The sequence below is a fragment of the Onychostruthus taczanowskii genome, unplaced genomic scaffold, assembly GCF_017590055.1.
Source record: "Onychostruthus taczanowskii isolate IOZ18803 unplaced genomic scaffold, ASM1759005v1 scaffold58, whole genome shotgun sequence".
Classification (NCBI taxonomy): Eukaryota; Metazoa; Chordata; class Aves; order Passeriformes; family Passeridae; genus Onychostruthus; species Onychostruthus taczanowskii.
The window spans coordinates 3043220-3059852 of NW_024503457.1; the positions used below are offsets into that span (position 1 = coordinate 3043220).

At 54.4% G+C, this 16633-nt stretch overlaps 1 protein-coding gene across 1 annotated transcript; it reads left to right on the forward strand.

Moving 5' to 3' along the window:
* The first annotated feature begins 10089 nt into the window (after positions 1 to 10089).
* SOX1 (SRY-box transcription factor 1) lies at positions 10090 to 11266 on the forward strand. Its single transcript, XM_041418166.1, has one exon. It carries the CDS (start codon positions 10148 to 10150, stop codon positions 11264 to 11266), a length of 1119 nt encoding a protein of 372 aa, XP_041274100.1. The 5' UTR covers positions 10090 to 10147.
* The last annotated feature ends 5367 nt before the right edge of the window (positions 11267 to 16633 follow it).

The following is a 16633-nucleotide window of genomic DNA, read 5'->3' on the forward strand; positions in this document are numbered from 1 at the left end:
GGGGGGGGGAATGTATTAGTTTATTTTTTGAATGAGGACTAGATCCACCCCCTAATAAAAGAGGGAGACGGTCCAGCTGTAGGAAGGCGGCTGCCCGCCGTGTTCGTTCCCCGCGCTCTGGCCCCGGCTCCGTTGGTTCCCCCGCAGGGTTCAGCCCCGGCAGCCACGACCCGCCTGGATGCCACAGCCGGCTCCACCGGCGGCCAAAGCCATCCCTGTGTTCCCCTCCTCCCTCCCTCCCCGCCGCACATCCTCGGCACAGACGGGCAGGCACACACCCGCACAGCCGGAGCAGAACGGAAAAGGGGGCACTCTCAGCTTTACCTGAAAATATTTGGCTGACTTGTGTCCATTTTAATAACCTCTATCGACTTTCTTTCCTAGAGTGGTTGTCATATTGGCAGAAAGGGACTGGGAAAGAGTGTTTTAGGAAGGGAAGAAAAAAATGCAAGAAGAAAACTACGGCACTGTCTAGGAAAGGGGAGGTGATGGCAATGAGCGGTACAGGGCGGAGGAAGAGCGGACCCTCCGCAGCGATCCTGAGCGGAGAGGGGGAGCTTGACAAAGCTCGGCTCCATCCAGAGGGAAGGCCGGGAGAGGGGGAGCGAGAGGGCGGAGGGGGACTCTGAGCCTCCCTGTGAAATCCAAGTTTATTGTCAACAAAGGAGGGTCTGGCCGGGCTCGCAGCCTCCGCGGTCCCGAGCTGTCGGAGGCAGAGTACGGCGGGGGGGCGCGGGAGCGGGGTCCCTGGGCGGCCGGGGACCTCCAGGGTACGGGGGGAGGGCAGGAGCACGGTCCCGGGCGGCCGAGGCGGACGCGGTGAGGGTCGGGAGGAGGCGCGGGGAGCCCCGCGGCGCCACACAGGTACGGGAAGGAGCACCTAGGGGTGGCTGTACCCTTCCGGGAGGCATCTCTCGCAGAGAAAGGGGCAGGGGACAGTGGCCCAGCAGGAGCAGAGAGGCAGAAATGCAAGGTTAGAGGAGAAAGTGCGTGTGAGAAAAGGAAAGAGGAAGAGAAAGAGGACGAAGGCTCCGGGCTCCACCTCCCCGCTCGGTGCGGCGCTCCAGCTGCTCTCAAACCAACTGCTCAATTCTATTCACTGCCGCAACGGAACAAAAAAGTGGCTATTTATTAGAATACTTGTTTGGTATTGTTCGGTGCCACACAAAAGGCGTTTCATTATGTTGGGGTGGGGAGAAAAGCCCCTTTCCTTTTTTTTTCCCCTTTCCTTTTCTTTTTTTTTTTTTTCTTTTCTCTGCAGACCGAAACAATGACTTCAAATTGTCTTTAAAGTCTTTTCTATCAATAATAAATTTCATTTTCTTCTCTGTCTCCCGCTCTCCCTCTCTCCCCCTCTCCTGTGCGGTGTGTATGTGTGTGCGTGCGCGTGTGTGTGTGAGGGGGAGAGAGAGAGAGCGAGTGAGCGAGAGAGCGCGAATGGTGAGTGTGCGTGTGTCGCCGGGCACTCGTGGCTCGGGCACAGCCGCCTGGGAGCTGCGGCTGGGCGAGGGGCGAGGAGGAGACCGCCGGCTCCGTGTCGCGCTGCCCTGCACCTGCGGGCACGGTCGGAGGAAGGTGTGAGCTAGGCTAGAGCAGAGGAAAACAAACAAACAAACAAACAAACAAAGTAATAATAATAATAAGGCTGAAACTTCAGATGATATGTTGGGAGGAGGCTGGAGCTGGAAGAGCAACTGTAAGTGTGCCTCTAACTTTTGAGGGGGTCTTCACCCTGTCTTGGGAATGGAGGAGGGGAAGCCGGCGAGGGGAGGGCTTCCGAGTTACTTTTGCTTCAAGGAGGGAAGAGCCGGTTGCAGTCACTGGGTTATCGGCTGTGACACGGATTTGGGGGGGTGCGGGTGTGGTGTGACAGCGTTTTGGGCTGCCCCCCTCCCGCCTTCTGGGGAAAACGCCTCACTGGGTTTTGAGGCGGGGGAGGAAAGCGGCGGCCGGGCAGGGGCAGGGGGCTGCGGGAGGGCTGGGGCTGGGGCGGGGAGGACGCCGGGGGCGGCGGCGCTGCCTCCCGAGCGCGCAGCGCCCGCTCCGCTTACACGTTCCAAAATTAACATGTCGGTGCGCGGGTGCCATTTAGTGAAAGGTGTCTTGGGCAAAGAATCAATTTCGCTGTGACTGACCGGCGGGCTTGGCTGTATTAATACTGCCAAAAAAAGGGGAAATCAATAGGCAGAGCAGCCCTCAGCTATTACAACTAATGCCTGCTTAATCTCTCCCCCTGGGAGAGAGAATTCACATGGGCTCCCAGCACTGCTACTGCGGCCGGGCTGAGGCCGGCTCGATCTTCCCAAGGAAAGGGGATCCCCGGATCCGGTCCTCTGTGAAAGTGACAGCCGGGACCTCTCGACAGGAAGGTTGTGCCCAGCCTCTCGAAGGCAAGTCCCAGCCCGGAGGTTAACGCTGTCTGGCGTGGTCCCACCCAGGGTCTTACTATCCCTTCCCAGCCTCCATGTGGCTGTAGAGTTTCTTACTATTGCTATAAAGTATTGGGATATTTAAAAAAAAAAAAAAAAAAAAAAAAAAAAAAAAAGGTGAAATGGATTTTCCCTCTCGTAATTGAGGGTGGTATTTGAGGTCGATCAACAGGCAATGCAGCAAGGTTGTACATCTATCGATCAGGGAGGGGACGCGTTTTGGCTGAATCTCTTTTCAGAAACAGGTGTTTAAACATGATAGCGGCTCCAGTCAATTAACCCATTAAAACCCCGTTTTATCGCATTGATTCCACAGACTGCCATAAAAGGTTATGTTTTGAAAGCCTCTTTGTTAAGGGGGGGTGGGGGTTTGGATGGATGGATGGATGGATGGATGGATGGATGGATGGACGGACGGGTATAGGGAGAGTGGTTGCAACTGTTCCCCAAACGCACAGTATCGGGCAGGCAGTGAGTGGCCGAACTACCGTTTCTTCCCAACAAGCCAGGCTGCCCCAGCTCGCCCCGTCTTCTCCCGCCGCTCCCGGTGCCGGCTCCATGGAGGGGCAGAACGGCTGCTGCGGGCCCGGGGGCTGAGGCCATCCCCTCCCCGCCGTGAGCCGCCCGGTTGCGCTGACCCTAGAGCAAAAATTGACATATCCACGTTCACTTCGAAGAAAGGCATCTCCCGTGGGGGCTGCACTTCCCACCCGGGGAGGAGGGGTCCGGCCGGGGGCGGGGGCTACCGCCCTGCACCGGCTGCGGGCTGGGTCAGGCTGTGGGTGCTGCTAAACTGTAGCCCCAGCTATTTGCAAGAGCTGTTATTCCCGAATCAGGACAGTCCGTGAATACCCTGCCTCCCTCCCCCCCACCACCACCCCCGCTCCGCTCCAGCACCTTTTTCAGGTTTGCCTGTCTTTGCTGTAAATTACATATTTGCTAAAGGTGTCAGTAGCGGTTTGTTTACTACCCCGCTTTACGATGACTGCTAGGGAATCCGTTTAAGGACAGTGTGAAGAAACAGTCAGTAATTTGCTGAGAAACAGATGACAAACACCCCTTTTCCAAATGGCAAATAAAGACGGGATCCCAACACCGACCAAGTAACCGGGATCTCCCTTTTGTGGGAAAGAAACTAGGTTTTTCTCTTCCCTTCACTGGGGTTCGCTATCTGCCTTCCCATGGCCAGAACGCTGCACTGGATGGAGCAAGAGGATCATGTATTTCCTCTGGGTACCTTTAATTTCCAGACCAGAGGTCTGAGATTATTTAGATGTTTCTAGTTTTGCCCTTGTTTTCCTAAGTAAGCACTGAATGCGTGACCGAAAAGGTTTGAAACCGTGTCAAAGTGATGTTTTAATCTCATTGAAAGGTGTATTAAACGAGAAGATGTAATTTGTGTGGGATGTTTCGATGAAAGGAGAGATTGGAGTGGATGATACTTTCGCTCTCCTGTGAACCTCATGTCATGTTTATATTGAAGCCTGTGTAGCTAATCTAATTTGCAATAACAGGATGGCCTGCAAAAAAAAAAGAGGCTTCTATATTATTTAGGGTTTTTTCTTTCCTCGTTTATTTTTTTACACAAATTCATTCCGACTTGCCCTGAATGATACCTTTGCAGTTTGGGGATAACTGACAAGGATGCAAACCAGAAATAGTATCTTTATGGTGTTCTGAGAGACACGACACAGACATAACCATACAGGTTGCCCTGCTGTAAATGGGATGCCGCATTTGGGCTTGAGAAGCTCTTTTCCCGTGACTGACATTTCAGCAGCGCAATTTTAAAGATTAACTACGTAATAACTCCGCATGTCGTTCTAGTCCGACAGACTCTCCACCCCCACAGCTCTTCCTTTTCCTTTACAAGTTTACTATTATAAAACTAAACTCTTTTAAAATATTTTTATTTTGGTTGAAAGTAAATCGCTGGGTATGTTTTCTGTTCGTGGGTTTTTTTGTTTTTTGATGTGAGGTATTTTTGTCTAAAGGATCACTCGTTAACTCGACTGTAAAAAGTAAATGGTTTGGCTATCCCTTTAGTTAGAAACCCCAAAAACCGTGAAAAATAGGATAGTGCAAACCCTCATCTCCCGCGAGATGCTGTGCCATCTAATCAGCACATATTCCCGATGTGTGCCTTAGTAATAATAATTTTTAAAGACATTTTTAAATTTGAACAGACTTGAAAAGTACAACTTTTGTGTAATATTGGAAGGTGTATTCAGCCTGTTAATCACAGGGAGTTGTGTCATTGGAGTGTTATCAATTACTTGTTCAATTTAACTGTAATTGCTAACAAAATTAGACAAGGATGGATCACAATACAGGATATTCGTATTTCGGAACAATATTGTGCTGGAAGTCGAGCTGATGTGTAGCACAAACATTTTAGAAAAATGCTCCTGCTGGCAAAACTTCACAAAGAGACGATTCTGGTTTTTCTACCGACTGGAAAGTCCCACCGCGGGGAGGATCGGGGCCGTTCCAAGGCGAGGGGACCCGCAGAATGTCCTGGCAGGAAAAGGAGGGGGGAAGAAGGCGCGGTGTGACCGTCCCGGCCCCCCACCGAGGTGTGCCGCGCCTTTCCCTTGGCGATGCCGGACACCCCCGGCACACCCGCCCGCCGGGACCCGCTGTCGCCTTGGGGCGGCCGGCGGCTGCTGCGGAGATCAGACGTGCGGGGAGATCGATACTACTTCTTTTAGGCGCAACGGAAATATAAAGCTTATTTTCAAAGCCAGTGAAAACTAGAAAGGAAGGAGAAAAAATAGAAAGGCTGGGATATACAAACTCTTCGGGAAGGTGCAATTTATCGACACTCTGGAGAGAGCGGTGATGCAGAATTCCTTTAGAAAAGTGGCTTCAGCCGCCCTTTTATCTGGCACAATAAATACATAAATAAATGGCAGTACCTACAGGGAGCAGCAGCCTGCCCTCGGACGCTTTGATTTTGCCCGGAGCGGGCTGGCCCTGAGCACGCCCTTGTGCTCCGTGTCGCGCCTCCTGCCCAGCACCCGGCCCCGCAGTGCGGGCGGCTCCCGCCAGCCGAGCCGAGCCGAGCCGAGCCGAGCCGAGCCGAGCCGAGCCGAGCCCGCCCGGCTGTGCGGGGCAGCTGCCTGCTCTCATTAGAACTTCAGAAAGCTTTCGGCCGCGTCCCGTACCACCCTCGGCGTTTCCCCGCCGTGCTCCCGACTTTGCCCAGGGGCACCCCCGCGGGATAGTCTCAGTGTTGGTGGCCTGGTTGCCCCCTACCCGCGTGCTCCCAGCGTGGCGGTGGGCGACCCTTTGGGTGGGGTGAAGATAGAGGGAGAGCGGCCTGTGAGCCACTGACCCCCCCAAGCCGCTCCGGGGAGCCGCAGCGATGTCCCGCAGCGGGGCCGCCTCTCGGGTCCCGCTGGTGTCGCAGCAGTCCGGGCTGTCTGGGAGCGGGGTGCGCGGAGGCGGACAGCCCTTACTCTCCTCACGCTCCCAGCTGGTTGGCACGGCTCTCCTGGGCGAAGGGGGGAGACATTTCTCGTCAGGGAATTTTAGCCCTTTCCTCCCCCCCGCCGCCCCCCTTTTCTTTTTCTCCCTTCCCTTTCATTCATAAACCTGGTGGCTATAGACGCAGCTTGAATATTGACGTCTCTTCCCCCAACTGCTCCTCCGTTAACCCAATTACAGAATTCATCAAGAACTGTGTTGAATTATCTCTTTCCATACAGTATCAGCATTAGCCTAATTAAAAGCTATAATGTCTGATATAATGATTAAATCGTTAGCTCTGCTGTAGGGAAGCAATATTTTGTTTTCCCTTCAATTAGAAGCTGATTGAGGTTTTCAGAGCAGGTCAGCTGTGAAATTTGAATTATATGTGTGAGTACCGTTCACAGGGTGAGCCCCTACTCGAAAGCTCCAGAGATTCTCCATACGCTTTTACCCAGCAAGCTGAGAAAAGACAACAAAACACAGAGAGCCTGTAGCTGATTTGGGACTGATGCTGTAGGATGGCACAGAACAGTTGTTAACGCTGCAAAAGAAAGCGGGACTTTACTCAGACACCCTTTTTCCAACCATTCCATCTAGACTGGGTAGCAAGCAGGTCACGTTGAAAGCTGTGATCCCCGAGTCTCCAAGTCACCGAGGCAGGAAGACGCTTCCTCTCTCTCCTTTGCCTGCCCTTTTTGCTCCCTCCCGGTTCGCTCGCTTTGGCCCAGTAATGGCACCCCTGTAGCGAGGGAGTGTTTTGCATTTCTTTCTGGATAGTAGGTTTCGGAGTGAAGTGCCAGAGGAGCTGCAAGCGATCCCACTCCCTCCCCGCCCCACGTTTCAGACAGGGCTGGCGAGGGATCAGGCATCGCCTCGGCGCGGGCTGGCGCTGCCGGCCCCGACCCGGGGCGAGGGCAAGGGAGGCACGGCGGCAGCCAGCAGACGGCGATCGCCGCCTGCTCCGGGCTCCCGGCCCGGCCCCGCCGCCCCTCCTGCTCTGCGGGGGCACAGAGGGCACAGCGTAGGCCGGGCCCGCGGCGGGAGACCCCCGCCCCGAGGGGCGGCCTCCGGGTGCGGGGAGAGGCACAGCCCGCCGAGCCTCGCAGCGCGGAGGTGGGGGGAGCCGTGGCCGGGAGAAGCGCTCGTCACTGCGACCGGCCTGCGAGAAGCCCTGGCCGGTACTTGTCCCCTCCGCGGGCACGGCGGGCCACAGGGGCCGCGGGCAGACCTCTCGGTCCTGCTCCCAGTGCGCGACCTCCTCTCCGCCTCCCCTCTGACTTCCCTGCAGCGTTTACCCAGCACACACCACACCCCCGGCCGTCCCCACCTATTCCCTCCACCACCCGACTCCTGGTTCTTTGCAACCCCACTTTCTGCAGGGGAAAGCCCAAGGACCGCTCATCTCCGGGCGCATCCCCGGCCTGCAGTACCCCAGCCCCGCAGCCCTGTCAAAGGACACTCGCCAAAGTGCTTGGCCTCGTTCCCAGTCCCGTGAATAGGGATCTGCACTACCTTTACCAGGGAAAACAAAGCCCCTGGCTGCCCCCTCGAACTGGCTTTTAGACCTTCCTCCCGCCCGTTCAGTCGATAGACACCCCCTGGCCGAAGGGGAGCACCTGGCGTGCACCTGGGCCAGAGGCACTCACGGCAGCAGCATAGCCTCGCTCCCTGCTCCCTGTCCGCCCACCGTGCTCGTGGTAGTTCGGCTGCTTCTAGGGGAAGGAATGTGTTTGTTCGCCGGGGGTCGGGGAAAGGGGGTAAACCCCACAGCGGGGAAAAAGTCCAGAAGGGGGCAGGCCCCGGGAGGGTGTGGATTAGCAGCTGCCTCTGCACCAGGGAAGGGAAAGTTCAGCCTCCGGCGCAGTTTCCCTGAACGTGAGGGGGAGGGAAGCTGGTGTGTATCCCCAGTTCCCAGGGATAAGGGTGTGTTCCCAAGGGATCCACTGCCTGGCAGGACGCATAGGACTCATCCGGAAAAGCCTGGCCCACAGCGATTCGACACATTTATTTGTCAAGGAGGCTTTTAGGTGCCTTTCTATCAAATTCCAGGGGAAAATGCCACTAGGGCCATGGGCGGATAATTTGCAAGCCATGCCATCTTATCTCACAGTTTTTACTCCTCATACCTTCATTTATCCATCCAAGTGGAAATGTGTTTTTCTGCTTTTCTGCAGTAACCTTCTGCCCCGTCTCCCTCCCCTCCTATCCCAACCAGTTGTATTTTTAATACATAACCTAGCAATCACAAGGGCCTCCCTTGTTTTGCCATGGCAAATACGGCAACTTAAGAAACTATCAGCTGGAGAAGCGCGGGTCTGCACCGTCTCCCCTGCCCTCTTTGTACCCTTAGGGCTAGCTGGGAAAGAATGATGTCCTCCCAAAAGCATCGGCACCGAGTTAACAGCATCACTCAGACTGAGCTCAAAGGCTGGAAGCAGGCTGAGCCTTCGGCCGTCAGAAGTGGAGAGGCACTCTCCTCCCCCCAGCAAACCCATATTATCATTGGAAATGAGAAGAAAATGTCTAATCCTAGCCCAGTGCCTAGGACCGGTGCTTTGTGCATGGTGCCTACTTCTCCTGCAGAAAACTTCTGGTAGTAATAACAGTAATTGGGGGGGTTGCAGCGTGATTCCAGCCTTGGATGGCCACTAGGGTCAGGAAAATTAACACGGACCGTGAAAAGAGCAGGCACGCTGTGCGTGCCTTTCTCCACTTGGCAAAAGATGATGGTGGCGGCCGTTTATACATGCGTGGGCATTTGTGCAGCGGACTTGCCATTCCTATGGCTGCAATTAAAGAGTGCAGCATGAATTTCCATGTGGACTATTTTCTCCCCCCTATAAAAATAACTATAATCTCACAGGACAGCCAGAGCTGAAAGGTAGTCTTTTAATGTTTTAAAGGGAAAAAAATCATACACCTGTACTTACTATATACAAAGATAACATGTTTCCGTGTACCTTCTTTAGTCGCAGGTGCTTTTTACTCCCCTAGGACTAAGTGAAAAAAGACTGCGTCCAGCCTCTTCCGCATGCCTGGGCCTGGCAGCAGTTTTAACACCTGGGAGAGACGTCTAAGGGGGCTCCGGAGAAATCTCCAGAACGAAGTCCCGCGGAGAAGGCATGTTTACCTGCCGCTCGCACGGCTGCGGTAGCGGGGCGGACAGCCTGGGGCGCCTCAGCCCCCCCAAGTACTGCTCGACGGTCGTCTCAGTGATGGGCGCGCCCAGCGGGGACGGGGCGGCCCGCGGCTCCAGGGCTCCCTGCGGCGGTGCCCGGGGGCTGAGGGGTGCCGGGGGCTGAGGGGTGCCGGGGGCTGAGGGGTGCCGGGGGCTGAGGGGTGTCAAATGAGCGCCCGCCGGCGCGCCCCCATTGGCCGCCGTCAGGCGATTTAAGGCGGGCTCGGCGCGCGCCGTATGGCTGCGGCGCCGCTCGCCCGCGCGCCCGGCGGCTCCTCCTCCTGTGCCGGCCCCGTCCCGGCCCTGCCCGGCCCGTCCCGCCCGGGCCGCGGGAGGGAGACCACCGCCAGCAAATTACTGTGCCGCCGGCCCCGGCCGCCGGGCTCGGCGCGTGTTTTGGTTGGGCTCCTTCCCCCACGCCCTCCCTCCCCCGATCCTCCTCCTGCATTTTTTTTTTTTCAGTTAACGTTGAAATACTTTTTTTTTTTTTTTTTTTTCCGCCTCCTTTTCGCGTGGCGGTGGGTTCTCCTCTCTTCTTCTCCGTTCACCTGCGATCAGCGGATGCAAGTCACACACGCTCCCTCCCCTCCCTCCCTCTCTCTCTCCAAGTTAGCAGCAAAGAACAAAAAAAAAATAGCTCCGTTAAGGATAAGAGCGGGAGCGGAGGGGTGTGCGCGCGTCTGCCGGGGAGCGCCGGCGAGCGGAGGACACCGCCGACGGCTCCGCACACTCCTCCCGCCGCGCCAAGTGAAGCAGCAAGTTTGCCGTGCACCTGTTTGAGCAGCTCGAACCCCCTTCGCCGCCGAGCCCCGAAAGTGATTTGCGAAAAGGAGAAAGTTTTTTGCCGGCAGGGTCGCCGATCGCCCTCCTCGCGGGTTTCTTCTCCTCCTTTTTTTTTTTTTTTTTTTTTTTTTTTTTTTTTTTTTTTTTTTTTTTTTTTTCGCACGGCGGTCGCTGCCTAGATACAAACGGGTTTCGCCTCGCTCGCTCCCCGGCCTCCCGGGCTCCTCTATGTTTGATTCATTTTTCACGTCTGGCACCGGTGGAAAATAAAAAAGCTATTTGAATGTACAGCATGATGATGGAGACGGACTTGCACTCCCCTGGCGGAGCCCAGGCCCCCACGAACCTCTCGGGGCAGACCGGAGCGGGAGGCGGCGGAGGAGGCGGCGGCGGCGGGGGAAACAAAGCGAACCAGGACCGGGTCAAGAGACCCATGAACGCCTTCATGGTGTGGTCGCGGGGCCAGCGGCGGAAGATGGCCCAGGAGAACCCCAAGATGCACAACTCGGAGATCAGCAAGCGCCTGGGGGCCGAGTGGAAAGTCATGTCGGAGGCCGAGAAGAGACCGTTCATCGACGAGGCGAAGCGGCTGCGAGCGCTACACATGAAGGAGCACCCGGATTATAAATACCGGCCCCGGCGGAAGACCAAGACCCTGCTCAAGAAGGACAAGTACTCGCTGGCCGGGGGGCTGCTGAGCGCCGGCTCGGCCGGGGGAGGCCCGGCCGGCGTCGGCGTGGGCATGGGCGTCGGCGTCAGCCCGGGCGGCGTCGGGCAGCGGCTGGAGAGCCCCGGCGGCACGGCCAGCGGCGGCTACGCGCACATGAACGGCTGGGCCAACGGCGCCTACCCGGGCTCGGTGGCGGCGGCGGCGGCGGCGGCGGCGATGATGCAGGAGGCGCAGCTCGCCTACAGCCAGCACCCGGGCAGCGGGGGGCACCCGCACCACCCGCACCCCCACCACCCGCACCACCCGCACAACCCGCAGCCCATGCACCGCTACGACATGGGCGCCCTGCAGTACAGCCCCATCTCCAACTCGCAGGGCTACATGAGCGCCTCGCCCTCGGGCTACGGCGCCCTGCCCTACGGCTCCCAGCCCCACCAGAACTCGGCGGCGGCGGCGGCGGCGGCGGCAGCGGCGGCGGCCGCCTCCTCGGGCGCGCTGGGCGCCCTGGGCTCGCTGGTGAAGTCGGAGCCCAGCGTGAGCCCGCCCGTCACCTCTCACTCGCGGGCCCCGTGCCCCGGGGACCTGCGGGAGATGATCAGCATGTACTTACCGGCCGGGGAAGGCGGGGATCCGGCGGCCGCTGCCGCCCAGAGCCGGCTCCACTCCCTGCCCCAGCACTACCAGAGCGCCAGCACGGGGGTGAACGGCACCGTTCCCTTGACGCACATCTGAGCCCCCGCCAGTACCGGAGCGCCGGAGGCAGGCACGGACGCGGGCACCGGCTCGGCCGCCGCCCCCGGCCCCGGGCCGGCCTGCAGGACTGCGCGCCCCGCCGCTGCCACCGCTCGCTCAGCCCCGGCCGCTGCCCGCGCCCCGGCCCCGCGCCGCTCCTGCCCCGCTCCCAGGTTCCCCCCTCTTATTTTTGCCTCTCGCGCCCCTTCCCTTCCGCCCTCCCCCGCCTCTCTTTTTTTTTTTTTTCTTTCTTCCTTCCTTTTTGTACAGAAATGTTTTGATGTTCTTGTAATAATAATAATAAATAATAATAATAATAATAACGAGAGAGAAAAAAGGTAACGGTTGCTTTACTTACCTTTTTTTTTAGGACTAGTTTATGAAACTAGTTTTAGACTGAACTTCTGTGTTTTATCGAGACTTTTTGTACAGTATTTATCATTCACCCAAGAGACATAGAGCGTTTATTTGCAAAAGAGGAGAAAGAGAGAAAGGGGGGAAACTGCGGCGAAAAGAAAAAATACCAATAATAAACACGCAAAGTTGTAGGTGATGCCAACTTTTATACCGCGCGGAACCGATATGATTTCAGTCACGGATCGCTTCTCGCGAAGATTTTTTATTGACTAATTAACTCGAAGTTGATGAGGAAACAGTTCTCATTTATTACTCCTGTACTAAGACAAATCCAAAAGAACACTTAAAAGTTTTTGTAGATATTCTCGAGGGTTTTTTGGGTTGGGGTTGGGGTTTTTTTTAGTTACTTGTTTGTTTATTTATAAAACTTTTTTTTGTTGTTGTTTTGTTTTGGAAGCTCCATTTTTTTTCCGGGTTTCGTAAAACTTTATTGTATCTGGATATTTTTGTTTGTTTGTTTTCTCTTTGATTTTGTTTTCTTTTTGTATCATTTCTTGTAAATGCATTGTGAAATAATTTTTATTTAGGCGCTACGAAGGAAATCAGATTGTGTATATAGTTACTAAAAAGCCTTTCTGCTAAACAGAAATCCTAAGGATGCGGTCATTTTTTTTTTTTTTTTTTTCTGTTTTGATTAAATAAATTTCAAAGCGGAAAAAGTCACCTGTATAAAAAGAAAAGCTAACTGGCGAACATAGTGGTGTTGACCATGGTAAGCCTGGAAGTACAGCAGGGAAACATAGATTTTGGGAAGGAAGTTTTAAGCAGCAGCGGCAAACAGAATGAAGTGCAATCTGCAGTAAATGTCGATGTTCCCTAACCTATGTAAATCAGAACGGGTGAAGGTAGATTTATTTTAATACTCTTTCCCTACTGCCAGGGAAGGTAGTTTACTGCGTTACTCTTCTAGCCGTGACCGTTCATTTTGTGGATTTTAGGGCTGGGCTGGTGGTCCGGACCTTGCCGGAGCCTTGACTTTTCCCCTGGGGTGTGATCGGGCGCTGCCCGCCCCTCTCGCCCGGGGCCCCCACTCGGCCGGGAGTTCCCGGCGGCCCGGGGGACACCCACGGCCCCGGGAAACGGGAGGACACCGTCCAGCGCGGCACTTCCCCTCTAATTAACACCATGGAAAATGAAAGCGCTTCTTTTTGCTCGTCCCGAAAAGAAAAGCGACCTCTAAACCTCACGCCTTAGAAGCAGTCCCATCCACCCGAAGCATTCCGGGGGGCGAGCGGGAGCTGCGGGGTCACACCTTTCTCCCCCTTCCCCACCCCCTCACCCCCCATTTTTAGCGACTGGTGCGAAAGCTGTCGAGCAAAACGATGCGTGTCATTTCATTGCAGAATGTTGTTTATTGCTTTGAGAGCTAATTTAAATTCTTTTTCCTAGCTGTTGAGAGATACTTTTCTATATGTTAGAATTAAAAGTTTGCTGTAACTACTGTAGCAAATGAATTTTTAAAGTAGTCATAAATGCTTAAACAAAAGGAAAAATAATTAACTTTCAGGACTTCAATGTCGATCCCAGCAGGCTGTAGGACTGTTCGTCTTTTAGCTCTGGTGAATAAGTACTGCATCCGTCCAGGAGTGGGGAAGTTTTAGTTAGCAAATGAGGAGCGGGTTTGGTCCGTCTTAGAGATTGCACTTCTATAATGCCGACATGTCAATTGACGTACATAACTCTTCGGACTCCTGTCGATAATTTTGTATGAATCACTCATACTGACAGCAAAATTTTCATGGAGGCTGTCCATTGATTTCAGCCCAAAGTTTTTGGTTTGGGTTTTTTTTTTTTTCTTTCCTTTTTTTAACTATTCGAGCCTTTATTAAAATGGAGGAGTGTGCGGGTTCAGACAGTCAGCAGACGACTTTTGGAAATGCTCGGCCACCAAAGAGTGCATACAGAAAGCAGGAACCTGTGGGAAACTTTCTGCGGTGTTGATCACCTCCAGCCACAGTCTTAGATGAAATTTTTAAAATAGCTGTACCTTTAGGTATGCAGATTAAGTTGGGTACCTGTTGAATTGTTTCTTGAAACGTGTTGTCCTTCATGTGCATATACTCGTAAATATCTGTACACACCATAGATAGCATCGTGACCGAAGAGAAGTGTGTGTGTGTGTATGCACATGCAGACACATACACGTCTGATGCACCCTTATTACGTTCCTTTTTCTTTAAGGGTCATAGCTATTGAAAATCACATTTAATGACAATCTAGAATAGAAAATCCCAGCGAGACGATCCTGTGTCGCTGAACACGACTGATGGAACAGGATTGGAGCGGTCAAGGGAGAAAAGCAAATAAATATCTGTTCATTTGTGTCCAAACAGCAGAAATACTATGGGGAAGTGCTTTAAAAAATTATAGCTCTCTAAATTAGCTCCTTTTAATGAGTTTTCCCTCCTACCATCACAATAACGCTCAATGGCGTTATGCCTAGAATAATAGGAATACCTGCACTTTCAACACAAGGGGATTAAAGCGACCCAATGTCGGCTATATTCAAATAAGCTTCAAATACCCTTAGCCCGCCTTTCAATGTAATGAAGTTCGCTCTGCAAATGTCCACCCCCCAAAAAAAAAAAAAAAAAAAAAAAAAAAAAAAAAAAAAATTCAAAAAAAAAAAAAAAAAAAAAAAAAAAAAAAAAAAAAGAAAACAAAACAAAAAAAAAACCCCAGCAACCAAAAAAAAAAAAAAAACCAACCAAAAAAACCCCCGTCTCCTCGAAATACCAAAAAACTATCCACCCACCCCACCCCCTTGAGACACCGTCGGGGTAGAATTTTTTTGCTGTTCATGGTCTATTGGTTGGTTTGGCAGTTCAGTTTAATTTGAGTTAAACTTCACATTTGGGTATTTAAACAAAACAACTTTCCTAGGCAGATGAGTTGGGGTTAGGTACAGTAACATAATTATGTCTTCGGGCTTTTTGCTATGAGAGTTATATATAAGTGAATAATTGAATATGCAAAACTAAGAATAGGTTTAAGCGATTTATGGTTTAAGTACATTACATCTAAAATTGTATGAAATGTTCCTCCTATAGCATGATTGACAGAGCTATTAAAATCACGTATGTGGAAGAATTAAAGCAAAAAGTCATCTCGTTTTCAGTAAAAGGAAGGAAAATCCAGGGAATAAGGCGAATGGGAGCGGGGCCGAGGCGCCTTCTCCCTGCAGTTAGGCTGGGTGTAGCGTGGGGACCTTGGGGTCAAGGCCCCCCGTGGGCCAGACCCCCCCCCGCGGTCACCGCGCTGCCGCGGAGTCCCTGTGCCCCGGGAGGGGGACGGCGGCAGAGGGGCCAGGAGGACAGGAGGCACACAGAGATAACAGGTTTGATCCGCTCCAAACTTCGAGCCAAAACACAAACTTGGCCTGAACTCCACAGCTCTTTTCCCAACGGTTCTTCTGTTTTAAAAAATATCTTCCCCCCTTCCTTCCTCTCCACCGTGCGTGGCTCACTGAGCTCGTAGGAGTGGCGTTGGGCCCCGGGGAAAAGCCGTTCCCTCCAGTTCCACTGCCCCGCGCCCTCAGCCGGAGTCACATCGCGACAAGCCCCGGGGGGGAGCACCGGTGGGACGGCTCCGAGCCGGGAGGAGGGCACACGAAATTGTCCATGAAGATAAAAAGAGGGACGATTCCAGAAATCAGAACCAAGGCTCCCGTAGGGCCACAGCGGGACAAGAAGCTCCGCGAAATGCTCCTTGGTAGGGCGGGGTGGGGGGTGGGGAGGACCCTCCCTCCCAGCTGCGCCACATGCAGGCGACATCAGGCCGGGTCACCTGAACGTCTGACGCCGTTACAGCATTTTATTATTACGTACAAACTGCCAAGGAAGGGGAAAAAAAATCTATAAAAGAAAAAAAGCACCACAGCATCACACAGACACGCTCCCCCCCCCCGCCGAAAACCAAACCAAAAGGCTGATCTCAGCATTGCTGTAAAGTAAAACGGAGCTAAAAGACGCGAACTGGCAGGTGTCTGTGGGTTTGATGGGTTATCTGGATGGGATGCTCTCCCGGGGCTGGCGCCGACGCTCTCCCACGCCCCACGATTTCCCCGCCTTTCCCGGGCACTCACCGACTCTCCCGAGCCCTTTTCTACCCCTCCCTCCCCCTTCCCTCACGCTTTCTCTCAGCTCGCCCCAGTGATCTCCAGATCTCCCCTTCCCTCCCACACTCGGCATCACGTGGGGAGCGCCGGGACGGGGCAGTCCCGTGGGGGCGGACAGCGTCAGTGTATCCCCGTGTCCGTGTGTCCGTGTCAGCGTGCTGAGGGCTGATCTTGCAGGAAGGGTCCTCCTTGCTAAGCCAATCCCCCCTGAGTCGTGGAGCAGTGGGCCTGGGAGATGTTGTTTGTGGGTGCGAGTGGGTCTCTGCGAGCTGCGGCCCCGGGGAGCGAGGTGCCCCCGATGCCGTCAGAGAGGCTGCAGATGAATGATGCAAGAGGAAAACGGGGGTGGCAGGAGGGGAGAGGGGTGAGAGAAGGGGAGGGAGAGCGTGGGGAGGAGGAGGGGAGGCGGTGTTTGGAGAGCGAGGGATTAGCGAGGAGAGTCCTGACCCCGAGATCAACGGCCAGTCAAACCCGTTTACAATCACCCGGCGGAAAACCGACGGCTCCCGCTGCAAGGCAGCGGCCGGCCGGGCAGACAGCGAGACTAGACCCCCGCCTTGGAGCGAGTGGGGTCTGGTGGGGGAGGGCCCGGCCCTACTGAGGGGAGAAGGGAGACGCCACAGTGGGGAAGGAGTGAGAAGAGAGGTCCCAGCGGCAGGTCGGAAGGCTGCCCGGGTGGCGGTGGCGGGAATGCTGCCGTGCGCCCCGTCTCCCGACCGCAGCCTTCGAGTCCCTCATGGACGAGTAGGAGAAGAAGGGAAGGAGAGAGAGTTCCAGGCGTGAGGGGCGGGTCGAGTTATCTGGGAAAAACAAGAGCATTGCTGTCAGCCGGG

Bases quoted from the DNA above. Each gene is read 5' to 3' on its own strand.
- SOX1 (XM_041418166.1), top strand. From the start codon at position 10,148: ATGTACAGCATGATGATGGAGACGGACTTGCACTCCCCTGGCGGAGCC.